This window comes from Macrobrachium nipponense, chromosome 4 (assembly GCF_015104395.2).
Source record: "Macrobrachium nipponense isolate FS-2020 chromosome 4, ASM1510439v2, whole genome shotgun sequence".
Taxonomy (NCBI): domain Eukaryota; kingdom Metazoa; phylum Arthropoda; class Malacostraca; order Decapoda; family Palaemonidae; genus Macrobrachium; species Macrobrachium nipponense.
Window position 1 is genome coordinate 46469273 of NC_061100.1, and position 14025 is coordinate 46483297.

The 14025-nt window shown below is 41.4% G+C and overlaps 1 protein-coding gene across 2 annotated transcripts in view; it reads left to right on the forward strand.

Annotated features, from left to right (window-relative positions):
• The first annotated feature begins 5795 nt into the window (after positions 1–5795).
• Positions 5796–14025, forward strand: part of LOC135210906 (uncharacterized) — a 198912-nt gene continuing 190682 nt past the window's right edge. For both annotated transcript variants that reach the window (XM_064243853.1, XM_064243851.1), the window contains exon 1: positions 5796–6023. In XM_064243853.1, the coding sequence (XP_064099923.1) occupies positions 5817–6023 (207 nt within the window). In that variant the 5' untranslated portion in view covers positions 5796–5816. The remainder of the gene's footprint in view (positions 6024–14025) is intronic.

A 14025-nucleotide genomic window follows, 5' to 3' on the forward strand; every position in this document is an offset into this window, starting at 1 on the left:
ACAAGATGTGTCAGAAAGGACATCGCCTACTCTCCGACCTGACAGCTCTACTTCCAAATGTTCAGACACATGAGAAAGCAGTTCTTCAGGCGGCTTTCCCCTGTGTTTTCATTACTGAAGAACGCCCCGCTTTCATTGCAACTACGACTTCTCACCGGACAGCAATGAAATAGCGGTTAGCGTTTTCAGTCATTTGTAAGCACAGGTTATGAATCTTGAGAATCCTTCTCTCGATTCATCTGTGAAGACGTAGGTTTGCATTCAATATCTACCTTCGTCTTCAACGGTACATAGTGTTTGTTTCTCCTTAGCTGAGATTCAACAACCATGAGATGTTTTACCTTCAGGGACCTCGGTCCTCTAGAAGGCAATTGACTTTCGCCTGTTGGGCACATGCCTTAAGAGAATCATCACCTCGCTGTCCGGCATTGGTGACAAACAAATACATTATTTGTTCGGTCTCTCGCATACCTTTAAAGGCGAGGTCACGTGACTTACTCGATGCTTTGACAACTTGCCTCCTACCGAACGCAGTCAGTCGGCAAGCTGTCAGAGCGCCCGAGTCAGTTACGAACTACGCTGTTGACTTAGTTCGGTTGTTACAGAGCAATCATTACTTCGTTTTAATAGCTTGTCACAGTACCCATACCATTGACACCCACCATGGAGTGTCGGTGTCCTATCCACTACCGAGAACTTCGCTGCATGGGGATAGGAGGATGCGAGAGACTTCGTGGCAAACGGACAGACCAGTATGGGTACTGGGACATCACCGGAAGTAGAGAAGAGGGATAGGTCATGCGACTATTTCCTTCTTTTCCTCTGAGGAACTGCATGACTTCTCCTGCGAAGTCAAGGCATCCAGGGGATGGGGATCCGTGACGCTCGATTTCGTACCGAACTTCGTAGCGAAGACTCAGAACCCTTCGGTCCCTGACAATTGGTTCGAGTCGTTCACAATCCCCTCCCTAATGGACTTCACCGCCTTCGATGCGAAGGAGATGCTGCCTTGTCCGCAAGAACTTCTCCGTGGCGCAGGTACTGAAGGCAGGGGTCTGGTCCAACCAGACCACATGCCCTTCCTTCTACCTTCGGGATATTGCCCACAGGTCCTTGGATCTTTTTCCTTGGGACCCGTGGTGGCTGCTCAACACGTTGTGTAGCGAACCCAGACCCTCGCAGCTGAACAGCATCGAGTCCTGGTGTGACCGTAAGAATGGATGAGTGAATGAGAGTGTGACTGGCTCCTCTTCCCATCTTTTTCTTCCCCTCTACCTGTGGTTAGAGGGGACACGGTCGTCACCCTGCTGGATAAGGACAAGATGCAGGTGAGCTACTCAACAAGAGCCCCATCCTATCCCTTTCACATAGGGATAGGAGCGTATATCCACCACTTCCTCCAACAAGGGGGGAGGAAGTGGATGCCAGCTTGAGACAACCCATACTTTATGTTGCTCTTGCAAACAGGAACAAGTTCTTGCTTGCTGGTACGAAGAGATACGCTTGCTCTCTCTTAGTACTCGGCCCAGAGGTCTGACCATTGATCCTGCGGTGCACACCCCGATCAATCGGACAGAGGCTTGGATCCCTCCCTCGCTCTTACGACCATGGAGCATTCCAGGGATGGACGAACACCAGTCTGTTCATCAAAAGACTCAGATTCCTCCCACCAAGAAGTGAGTCTTCCTATTGTTAAAGGACCGATGGTTTGTATTACGTATCGGAACAAATGACAATTTGTCGAAAATTGCATTTTTCCTAACTATACAAACCTGAGGTCCTTTACATATAGTCCCTCCTCATGCCACCCCTCACTCTGCGTATTTTGCATGGGCCAAAAGCAAAAGTGATTTGTTTACCTCCCAGTCGCGCGGCGCGCGACTGTCGGACAAGCAGTTAACTACGTTCTCCCCTTGTTCGAATAAGCTTACGACCGTTCCAGCTGCCGCTAGCTACTTCCTATTGTTAAAGGACCTCAGGTTTGTATAGTTAGGAAAAATGCAATTTTCGACAAATTGTCATATTGTCTGCCTTTTGCTAAGAAGCTTTCAATAAGAAAGATATTATAACCTTTCAATGCTGTTTACCGTAGGGAACATTATTAAAGGATTCTAACGCAGCAGAACATTATATTATATAATGCTCTCATGCTTACGAAAGCATGGCTTATTAGAATACATGCTTAGTGAGAAGATGGATGTAGTAGAGAATTCACTTTAAGACTACGGTATGGTCAAGTCTTTCGAGAAACGCACACAACCTTTTTAGAATCTGATATTGCTCAAGAGAGATGGATGAGTGGGATGGGAAACATTCTCTTCGTGCGAGAAATGGTTTCCGTGAATGGACTATACTACGTATATAAGAGTTTTTTCCTACTAAGAATGGAATTAACATGTGTAAGGATGTCATGTACCATAAAGGCACAGATGTTCTGGCACATAACATAAAGAGAATTAGAAGAAAGCGCCAGCCTGGCGCAAAGTGCCAACCTGGCGCAATGCGCCAGAAGCACCAGCCTGGCGCAAAATTGCGCCAGAAGCGCCAGCCTGGCGCAATGAGCCGAGAGCACCATCAAATATATTTTCTCGTTTTAGGGAGTTATTAACCTAAGAGTCCAGTAGCCTCTCAGACAGCACGCTCAGTAACGGCAAGATTCGTTCCTGATTTCGTTACCCATTTAATCACTTAGGCCAATTCCACGACTCTCTCATATCGCAAAGAGCATCGAGAATCTCTTTTTTCGCTCCTGCTCGGGTTAACAAAGAGAACCTATTTGGAAAAAGAGGTTCGATGCAAGATTTTGCATGTCCGTGAGAACCCTCTCGATCGACGATAATAACTGTTAACGCATGTCTAACATTTATTGCAAAGAGTTGTGAGAACCTGCGAAAAGTCTTCTTCATAGATCTCTTAGCAAGGTAGAAGACGAACAGGCTTCCTGTAGACTGCTTCCTTTTCCTCGAACCAAGAGAGGTAGCAATATACGCCATCTTTATTTTATAGAAAGGGTAATAAACTTTAGTCTTTTTTTCCCTTAGATATAAATTCTTTACAGAATTTAAGATAAAGGGCGTCAAAGAAAGAGAGGATAATACTTTATGCCTCATTTTGGCCTTAGAGAGGTTGGATTCACAGAGGTCACGTTCTTCTCACAGCATGTTTTGGAAGTCTTTTCCAAGACAGTCTGAATATTTTATCAGCATCTATTATAAATGGACCTTAACAACCTCTCCACTCTGAGTCTGTCTGCGTGCAGACTGACCAGAAGTGGACATGAATGAGAGGATTTTTCAAGGTGAATGACAATAGTCATGGCCAGGACATAGAATTGCTGCAGATCGTGTTTGATGGAAGAGGAAACTGTCCTCTTCTGATACCTCTGTGAACCACATACGTATATGGTTTTTTCTTCCTTTTCAAAGGTAAGAATCACCTTTGTATATATCTGCTATCAAAGAGCGCAGTAAAAGGCTATACTCTGTCTATACAAGGAGAATTAGAGATAGCAGAGGATTAAGATCTTCGGGATCTTATACGATACCTCAATACGACAAGAGTAGGATATCATGTACTTCGAACGGGATCTTTGGTGGTCTCAGATTCCGTGTTCCGACAAGATGGAACTGCTCCTCATCAAACTTCTTTGAGAAATTTTATGAGGGAATTCTTTGTTTTCTCTTGGCCCTTGGCCCTTAACTACCAAGAAGACAAGTGAATTTTTTGTGCATTGGAATCTCGCATCAGATTCAATGGAGACTCGGCAATGGTTCTTGCCAGCATAGTATGTCTGCAAAGAACTAAAACCCTCTATTCCTGACTTAACGATTTCAGATAGAAGTTTCGTTGCCCGCAGGCAGGGTACTTACGTTTTCACCTATATAGAAGAGATGGTTTAAACGTTTTGCCTACAAGTCTTTGGGATGCGATGAGGGCTCGAAATGCTTCCCACAGAAAGTATTCAGAGAGATACAATGAAGAGCTAGAAATCAGGAATCCTCCCAATTTCAGCTTGGAGTCTCCTTCAACTTCCAAGCCCCTTCCCTTCCTTCAGACAAGGATAGGGAAGATTCTGCAACAAGGAACTTCGTCAGCAAGTAAGAAGAGATCTCGTTAGCAACGGAAGGATTCAAGAAGGATCCTCCTCGAAGGAAGACTCTTATCTCTCGGACTGTTAGATGTCCTATCGTCTAATGGATGTAGTTTACTACAATCACCTCCCCTTGCTAAAGAGGCCAGAAGCTCAAAGTGGAAGAATTTCTTCCACCCTTCTCCAATCTCCTGATAAACCATTGTGGAGATTCAGGACTTTCGGACAATGTAGCGCCAACCAGGCGCCAAATGCCAAAACAGGTGTAAAAAACGCCAGAGGCAGACAGTTTCAAGGAACACTGTCATTGTCTGATGAAGAGAAAGAGGGTGCCTCCAACCTAGCGCATCTGAGGCGAACAAATCGGACAGATAAGAGTGTCCGATGTGGGCATTGCCAGACATCCTCGAGACTCTACCAAGCTCGAAGCTCCAGCGAGTGGAGAGGAGTCAGCCAGGCGCCAGGCGCCAAATAGTGCCAGTCTGGAGCCAGGCGCGAAGCTACTTCCAGGTGCGAAGCTACTTCCAGGCGCGAGGCTCCAGCCATGAGTCAGGCGAAAAGCGCCTTCCAGGAGCTAGGCGCCAACCAAGTGTCAGGCAGGCGTGAGGCACCAGCCAGGAGCGAGGCTCCAGCCAGGCTCGAGGCGCCAGCCAGGCGCAAGCCAGGCTCTAGGCTTCATCCAGAAAAGATCCATTTTAAAGGGAGCCCTGGTTTTCTTTGAAATAAGTGTGATAGCTAAAGCACTTCATGAATAACTTGATGATTCCTTCAAACAGCTGAGAATTAAAAGCGCTTGAAGTGCGAGCTTTTATGAATTCTTGTTCGTTACATAACAATATGTCGTGAAGGACATATTAGCTGTAACTTACGGGAGATGCAACTCTGTGTTGACTTCCCGTTGACCTACGAGAGATCCTTCTCTCTTGGTTTTACGGGTCTACGGATACGTTGCTGGGATAGGGAGCCGACACTGATCCTTAACTAAGTGAGTTAATTTTTATGTTAACATAGTGTTTTTTCTTTGGTTTGTTTGAAAGGAGTTTGGGGATAGCTCTTTTCAAACTAAGTACAAACCCTCGTGTTAGGATCAGGTGATCGGGATCGGTGTTGTGCTCCTTAATTATGCCCCTAGGCATAGGTGTATTGTCATGTAAGTGGACAAGACCCCATTGACAAATTACCATTAGATTCTGTCGAGTAAGTGGATAAGACCCCATTGACAGATCTACAAGAACTCTTAGCCATAGGTCACATCCTCGCTGAGGCTCTTGAGACGAAGCAGACTACTAGCAGTAGCTAGGAAAGTCAACCTTCGTCTAAACACATAGGAACCAAGGTTTTATTTATTTATTACCTACAACGTATGTTGTTTACCTGTCTAATCAGTAATTAGCTGTCTCTTACCCTCCGCCAAAGGTGCCAATCAGCTAAGTATATATCTGACAGGGAAGTTGAATGTATGAAAATGATATTGTTATTGTACAATAAAGTTTCATACATACTTACCTGGCAGATAAATCGATTGAATGGCCCACCCAGCCTCCCCTCAGGAGACAGGTGGAAGAGAAAAAAATCTGGTTTCTAGAAGGTAATGGTTCCTATTCCTGCCACCTAGCGGCGGGACGGTAGATCACCTGACCTACCTACCTGTAGCGTGTGCCGTGAAATTCGAATTTCTATCGGGGACGACGGAGTCTATAGCTAAGTATATATCTGCCAGGTAAGTATGTATGAAACTTTATTGTACAATAACAATATCATTTTTATCATTATATGCATTTTTCTTTATTTTTCAGATTCAAATTTGTTGCTGACTAGCACTGGTCCTGCAACATTAGATATTCCGATATGGTTCACTGCTGAGCTGACTGATTATGAAGAAGGAGAGCAGTTGGAGTGGCAGTGGTCAGATGATGTCTTTCATGCTGAGACGGTTAGTACTGTTATGTTTCTAGAGTAATTTTTTAGTATTCTATATGTTAAGTAAATACTAGGTAAGGATTTGTTCCTACAAGAATTCTGTGCTACTTGATCTTTTGCCCTGCTTTATGTGTCTTGAATCAGTGTGTGTGGAGGGGGAATTGGGCTAGGAAGATAAGAAAAGTGCTAAAAAAGGAGTAAGGAAGTTTTTTCTCCAAGAATTCTCTTTCGTAGTTGTGCCTCATTTTTGTCAAGCTTTGATACCTCAATTTAAGGATTAATTTTAGCTTTTCCCCCCTTATGAAAAAGCGATTATAGTTCACTTGGCCGAACATTGTTTCCCTTGCTGCACTAACCCGCCATCTTCATTCGGTGTGTTATTAGTTAACTTTAACAGTACAGTCAACCCTCGCTTATTCACAGTTCAAGATTAACGCCTTCACCAATTTGCGTATTTGTCTGCTGAATTTATCCCCAAATTTATTGCATAAAATTCAGTAATTTGTGGCTATTTTCGTCAAGAAATATTCACTTATTACTGTATTTTCATGTTATTTTCATGTCTAAATGAAAAATATCAAGCAAATGTCAAAGTTAAGTCTTGCAATACAGTCTCTCTCTCTCTCTCTCTCTCTCTCTCTCTCTCTCTCTCTCTCTCTCTCTCTCTCTCTCTCTCTCTCTCTCTCTCTCTCTCTCTATGATGACATGTTATTGGTTGAAGTTGGAGGTACCCAATGACAAAGCTTGTATGATGAATAATTTATTTGCTAATTTTCAAATATTAATATTAGTGCAAAGACAGCAAAATTCCAGTCTAACTCTCCACGACACGGTATTGGCTAAAGGAGAACTTGTAGCATGATGATATGGTATGTACTGTCACTAGTGTGTGAGTTCTCTCTCTCTCTCTCTCTCTCTCTCTCTCTCTCTCTCTCTCTCTCTCTCTCTCTCTCTCTCTCTCTCTCTCTCAAGTGAGAGAGAATTTTTATGCATATGTAAATATGTAATACTATGGGGCAGCCTGCGGTTACCATCGCCATCAGTTAGCGGCGTTTCAGTTTTACAGTACAGTAGTACCTCGAGATACGAAAGGCTCAACTTAAGAAAAAATCGAGATACGAAAGCCAATGTGAAAAATTTAACGGCTCTACGTATGAAAAGTTTTCAAGATACGAAAGGTTTCTGAAAGTCTGAGATTCTCCCGGATAACAATTTTGAAACTCGCACCGTGCGCCGCCATCTTAGTACTAGTAGACTCGCCACCATCCTCCTGCTCTCCCATTGGTTCCTGATGCTAGTCACCACCATGAAATCCTTCTCTCCTATTGGACAGCATCCCTCCCATCATGCATCTTATAAGTATACGTGGTGGCGTACCTATCTCGGCCTTTTCGTACCAACGTCTTTATAGTACGCACACGACATTCGTTCGGTCCAACGATTTCGTTTAGTAACGTAAATTCGTTAGTGATTTCGTTGCAGTACTATTATCGTTTTGTGCGAAAACTTTGTGGTGTTACTTATATGTAAATTACGTACAAGATAACGTAGTCATGGGTCCCAAGAAAGTTGAAATTCACGGAAAGAAGTGCATGCTCTCTTTGGAGATAAAGATGGAGATCATCAAGAAGTACGAAGCTGGTATGCGATTGAGTGTGATCGCAAAGGAATACTGCTGTAATCCGTCGACAATAGGGACCATCCTTAAACAGAAGGATGCCATCAAAGCAGCTACACCGTCGAAGGGCATCACTATTTTGTCCAGCAAGCGGAGCCACGTGCCTGACGAGATGGAACGGCTGCTCCTTGTCTGGATAAAAGACAAAGAAATCGCTGGCGATACAGTAACGGAGACAGCAATCGCCCACAAGGCCAGCGCTATTTTCGGCGATTTGATTGCGCAGGCGGAAGACAACGGAGGGGAAGGGACTTCAACGCAAACCCCAGAGTTCAAGGCTTCGCATGGCTGGTTCGAGAAATTCCGTAAACGGACTGGCATCCATTCGGTGGTGCGTCATGGGGAGGCTGCCAGCTCGGACACGAAAGCGGCCGAAGCATTTAAGAAGACTTTCGACGAGATGATGACAAAGGAAGGCTACAGTTCTAAGCAAGTCTTCAATTGTGATGAGACTGGCCTTTTTTGGAAAAAAAATGCCTTGTCGGACGTACATCACGGAGGAAGAGAAGAAGCTACCTGGGCATAAGCCTATGAAAGACAGGCTTACGCTCGCACTTTGTTCAAACGCCAGTGGGGATTGCAAGGTGAAGCCCCTACTGGTGTATCATTCCGAGACTCCTCGAGCCTTCAAGGCCCACAAAGTGCTGAAGGAGAAGCTTCCAGTGATGTGGAGGGCTAATGCAAAAGCCTAGGTAACGAGGCTTTTGTTCACCGAGTGGGTAAAATCTCTGTGTTTCGGCCCGACAGTGAAGAAATTTTTTGCAAGAGAAGCGCCTCCCCCTGAAATGTTGCTGGGTGGTTGGACAATGCCCCTCCCACCCTCCTGGCCTCGAGGAAGATATCCTAGCGGAGTATTCCTTCGTCAAGATTCTTTTTCTTCCGCCCAACACCACCCCTCTCCTCCAGCCCATGGACCAGCAAGTGATAGCGAACTTTAAGAAGCTGTACACGAAACATCTTTTCAAGAGATGTTTCGACATCACCGATACCACAAACCTCACCTTGTGTCAATTTTGGAAGGAGCATTTCGACATCGTCATTTGCATCCGACTCATCGACCAAGCTTGGCAGGAGGTTTCGAGGCGAACCTTGAATTCCTCGTGGAGGAAACTCTGGCCTGATGCCGTATCCGCCCGAGACTTCGAGGGATTCGACGTGGGCGAAGCTGGTGCTGCAGAGTCAGAAACAGTTGACGATCCCGAAACTGTTTCCCAACCAGATCTTGACGAGATCGTTGCACTCGGCAAGTCCATGGGGCTGGTCGTCGACGAGGACAACATCAACAACCTTCTTGAGGAGCACCAAGAGGAGCTTACGACGGATGACCTGAAGGAGTTGGAGGCCATGCAACATAACGTCGTTCAAGAGGAGTTCTCTAGCAGCGGCGAGGAAGAGGAGGAGAAGCCTATGACAACGGCAGAAATTAAGGATGTTCTAGCCGCTTTTCATAAAGTGCAATCGTTTATCGAAAAAAGACACCCCAAAAAGGCTTACACAGTTCGATGACGTTTGCCTGAGTCATTTCAGGAACATTGTGAAAAGTAGGCAGAAGCAATCTTCTTGGATCGTTATTTTTTAAAGAGGCCTTCAGCATTAGCAGGAGTAAGCAAAAAGGAAGAACCAAGTGATAAAAAACAGAAAGTTGAAAGCAAAAAGGGAAGAACCAAGTGCTGAAAACAGAACGTGAAAGTGGTGATGAAGTTGAAATTCTGTTAAAAAAAAAAAAAATAAATAATAAAATAAGTAAATAAATAAATAAATAAATAGATAAATAAATAAATAAATAAATAAATAAATAAAATTTAATTTTTAGTTTTTTGTAAAGTTAAGTGTTACAGTTTTGTTTATGTGTTTCGTAAATTTTAGTTTTATAGTTTTCCTTAAATTTTTTATGTTTTCGTAAAGTTAAGTGTACGTACGTTATCTGCCGTTTGTCCTCCTCCTCCTCTGCTGCCACTTTCGGAGCTAGCCTCACTCGAAAGGTAAGCCTCCACATTTTACGTTACAGTAATAATATTTCTTGCACCCTAATATACACTTTATTTACAGGTTATGCATTTTTATTATTAAGTTACATATTGAATGGTCCAAATTGTTGTAGTATTTCATTGTTTATAGGTCAATTTAGCTTTATTATGAAATTTACTGGGGTGTTTTTGGAGGGCTTGGAACGGATTAGCCATTTTACATGTAAAATGTGGTCCAAGATACGAAAACCTCATGATACGAAAGGCGCCTCGGAACGGATTAATTTCATATCTTGAGGTACTACTGTACTTGTTAAATATATTCATAACTGGGTTTTACATTCCGTAGGGTTTATATCGCCATTGTCTGGTGATCGGTTTCTTAGCTTAGGTGCTCAGACCGCCTCATAAAATGCAAACATAACGAATATGCATCTTTTCCTCTGCTCTTTTAAAAACTTATCCATTACTTTGCTTTATCTAGTAATACTGTATGTAGTCTTGTATTGCTATTTGTGTTGTAAAATACAAACAAACTGCTCATGTTTTAGTTTAGAAAAATCAGCTGAGGGCGTAAGTAAGATTATTTCGCCGCATTTAACTCAATTTAGAGTGATTTTCTTGGTTCTATTTAGTGTAAATTAATCTTTAGAAACTCTATTCATATGTAACCAGGTTATTTTTCTTTATATGAAGAGTTTTCAAGTTGAAAATTTATGTAAATAAGTGAACTAGACTTTATTTTTTTTTTTAATAGATGGTGCTGTTGTCTGGTTATTGGTACATATTTCGATACTTGCCGAAGCACCGAGAGACCCTCCTAAAATACAAACATAAAAAATATGCATCTATTCCTTGGCTCTTTTAAATTGTTATGCTTTACTTCACTGTATCCAACAATAGTGTATGTAGTCTCATATTACTACATTTAGTAGTACAGGTACTATCCTACTTACAACCAAGTTTGGTTCCGACCCACTGGTTGTAAGTCAGAATGGATGTAAGTCGAACCTTAGAAAGTGGCCAACATACTGGGTAGGGTATACTATCAAACCTTTGCTATATAAGTGCCTACTTAGTACTGTAATGTAATGTACTTCTACTAATACATTTTAATCATTTATGTAATAGTATATATTACGTACAATCAGGCATTGAGTTACAATGGGGTTAGGTTCTTGCATGCATGTCAGAAGTCGATTCTTACGTAAATTGGTTTGCAATTCAGTCTACAGTACAGTTAATACCAAATGATGCTGCAGATAGGGCAGGGTAACTCAAACTGATGCTGCCTGAGTGATGAGAGTTCTCATGAGATGGCGCAGTGCCAAGTAACTCAATGGTCAACTGTCTGAAGTAAGGTTGTAAGTACGAGCGGTCGTATGCCGAGCAGGTTGTAAGTCGGATAGTAGTTGTATTGTAAAATACAAACTAAGTGATCCATGTTTTGCTTTGGAAAAATCAGCAGAGGGCAGAGGCAGGGTTATTTTGCCCTACTTGATTCGATTTTCTTGCTTCTATACAGTGTAAACAGGTTATTTTTTGTTATATGAAGTGCTTTTAAATTGAAATATGAATGTCTTGTTATGAACTCGATTGTTATTTTTTTCGGTAATAGATGGTGTCGGGAGCATGTTATTTGTGTAAAAACCTGATTACGTTTGTTATTTTCATCCCATATCATAATAATACAATATTCATGTATTTATCTGTTAGCGGCATGTTAACAACAGTAAAATGTGTTCTTTCATGGCAAGTATATTTTATTAAAATACACTTCTCCCACTATTATTTGCTATTATTGCGGGCTAGTTTTATCATGTCACTTGAGCATGATAATTTATAGTTAGTATTAGCAGTGTGAACATTGTTTTCTCAGCTTCAGCTACAAATGCAGCTTAAATTTAGCAGTACGTACTCTATACTATATTTCCGTGCCAGTATTTTCTCCATAATGAATAAATGTATAACGTAAAAATATATCCGTCCTATTCTACTTAATTAATGTCATTTGTAACAAAACTGCAGTAATTTGTTACTATCGTACAATGGCTGAAATGCAAGCAAAACGTTATCAGATTCGGTTTGGTTGTTGTAGCAAAACTACTGTTATCGTACAGTTGGTTATGGGTGCAGCGTTTAAGCAACGATTATAACAGTACTAACGATACTTTTATCATTCTCATTTGCTTTTTTAGCTGATTCAACTATAAGATATGATAAGTAAAGAGATGGAGGAAACATTAGCAGTCTGAAAAAGGAGACTCTCTCTCTGTCTCTCTTACTAGGCAGCCAAGATTACCAAGAAGCTCATTGAATCTGACATTAAAAATTTGTAGACTACCAGGCAGACCATTGTAAATGATTAGACAAACGAAATTCCATGTTGTTATGAAAGAGTTATTACATATTAGGGCAAAATATCTGACACTGTCTAAGGGATAGTCAACAGGTCTAGGGCACCGTAATGGGGATTATGACACCCGTAGACTTTTGAATTTCGGTTAGAGGCAAATTTTGCTTGATGTCGGGCCCCCAGGAATGGAACCCCTACTGTTAACCATGGGCTGCCTGTATGTTTATTTGTTTTGTATGATTAATGAATGATTTGGTAATTTTCATATTGTATTAATATCATTGTAAACACAGCAAAATTTAAATTCATTAAGGAAGTTATAGTAAGCTTTTTAGCTCAATAATTGTTTCCCTGATCCTTTTTCTGTCTCCTATTTAGGGGGAGGGATGAAGGTGCAACTGTCAGTTATCTGACATATTGACATGCATAATAACATGAAGGAGGTTAGCGCCTGGGCAAAGTCTCTCTCTCTCTCTCTCTTCTCTCTCTCCTCTCTCTCTCTCTCAGAGGATACTCAAAGAATATGAGAGATGATCGGTACATATATACTGTATTTTATTGATCTATTATCCTTGTAATATGTATAAAAAAGTATCGTTCTAACATTTTTAATTGTTTGACCGATGTAAACAACTCAGTTCAGCTCTCTCTCTCTCTCTCTCTCTCTCTCTGTGCCAAAAAAAAAAAAGGACACTTGTAGAATGTGAGAGATGGATAGATAAATAAAATAGAAGGGGAGCTATTGGCTGGAAGGGTTAGAAGTAGTGACCACACAGCAGGGTGTTACGTCAATGCTGATTGGGTTGTAATTGAGACACTATTCGCTGCAAGGATTAGAAGAGCCAATCACAGAGCAGGATACCAGCTCTGCTAGTTACTGATTGGCTTGTAGCTCTGTTACTTTGTGAGGAAGTTTCTCTTTTTTTTATGATTTTAGTTTAATGTTTTTGATTTTTGATGCTGTAAATTTTTACAACCTTGTTTTATGAATTAATCATTATATTATTTACCATTGTGCAAATGCTGTCACTTGTGTACTAAATATGTTTAATGTGCATAAGTATTTTTGATTTCTCTCCTCTCTCTCTCCTCTCTCTCTCTCTCTCTCTCTCTCTCTCTCTCTCTCTCTTCTCGCTCTCTCTCTCTCTCTCTCTCTCTCTCTCTCTCATGGGTAACTTTATTATTTTTCATAAGTAACTATGAGCCATATATTTTTAAGGGTAATGTTGTAAGATGACTTTGAAATATTAAAGTTAAGGATAATAGTTTAAAGTTTATTTATTTCTACATAATATACAAACCCTTGGTCCTTTACTTTAGGAATTACTTTTGGTGAAGCTGGAAAATGGCCGCTAAACCCTTGAACAAGGTGGATAGGCAGTAACCACCATTCAGTAGGCAAGAATACCCGCCTGCTGGATGTAAGCATTCCAGTTTGTTTTCGGCTGTCATGCAATGCAGACATGTTTTCGTGAGCTCTTTCCTGACTGTTGATAAACTCAATTTTGCATATTTTTGCTGCTGCCCTGATTTTTCTTTTGCCATTTTCAGTACTTGACACACTTCCATCACATTTATTACACATGATACATGGCTTTTCATTTGGTTTGAAGTCTGATGCACCATCCTTTAACACTATACAATTTTAGGACATCCATATCCATGTTTTATTTCAGCAACCCGCAAAAAAACTATATTAATTGGACATAAAAAAAGTTTAGAATAATACCTTAAAATTGGACACTTTTAAGTATTTGCCAACATTTCCATCACTTTTCCCTTCTTTTAACTTTTGTAAAGTTCCAATTAGTGGAAATAGTTGGTTTCATCCAAATCATGCCAGTATTAAGAGAGATATGACAAGTTTCACAATCGAGTGGCCGCCATCTTTGATGACGTCATAACCGGAAAAACCTACCAGGTGGCAGATGTCCACCCAAGTCAAAAATACTTACTAAACACCTACTAAGCATTTCTGAAGTAAAATTCTCCATACTCAAATTTTCCTACAGAA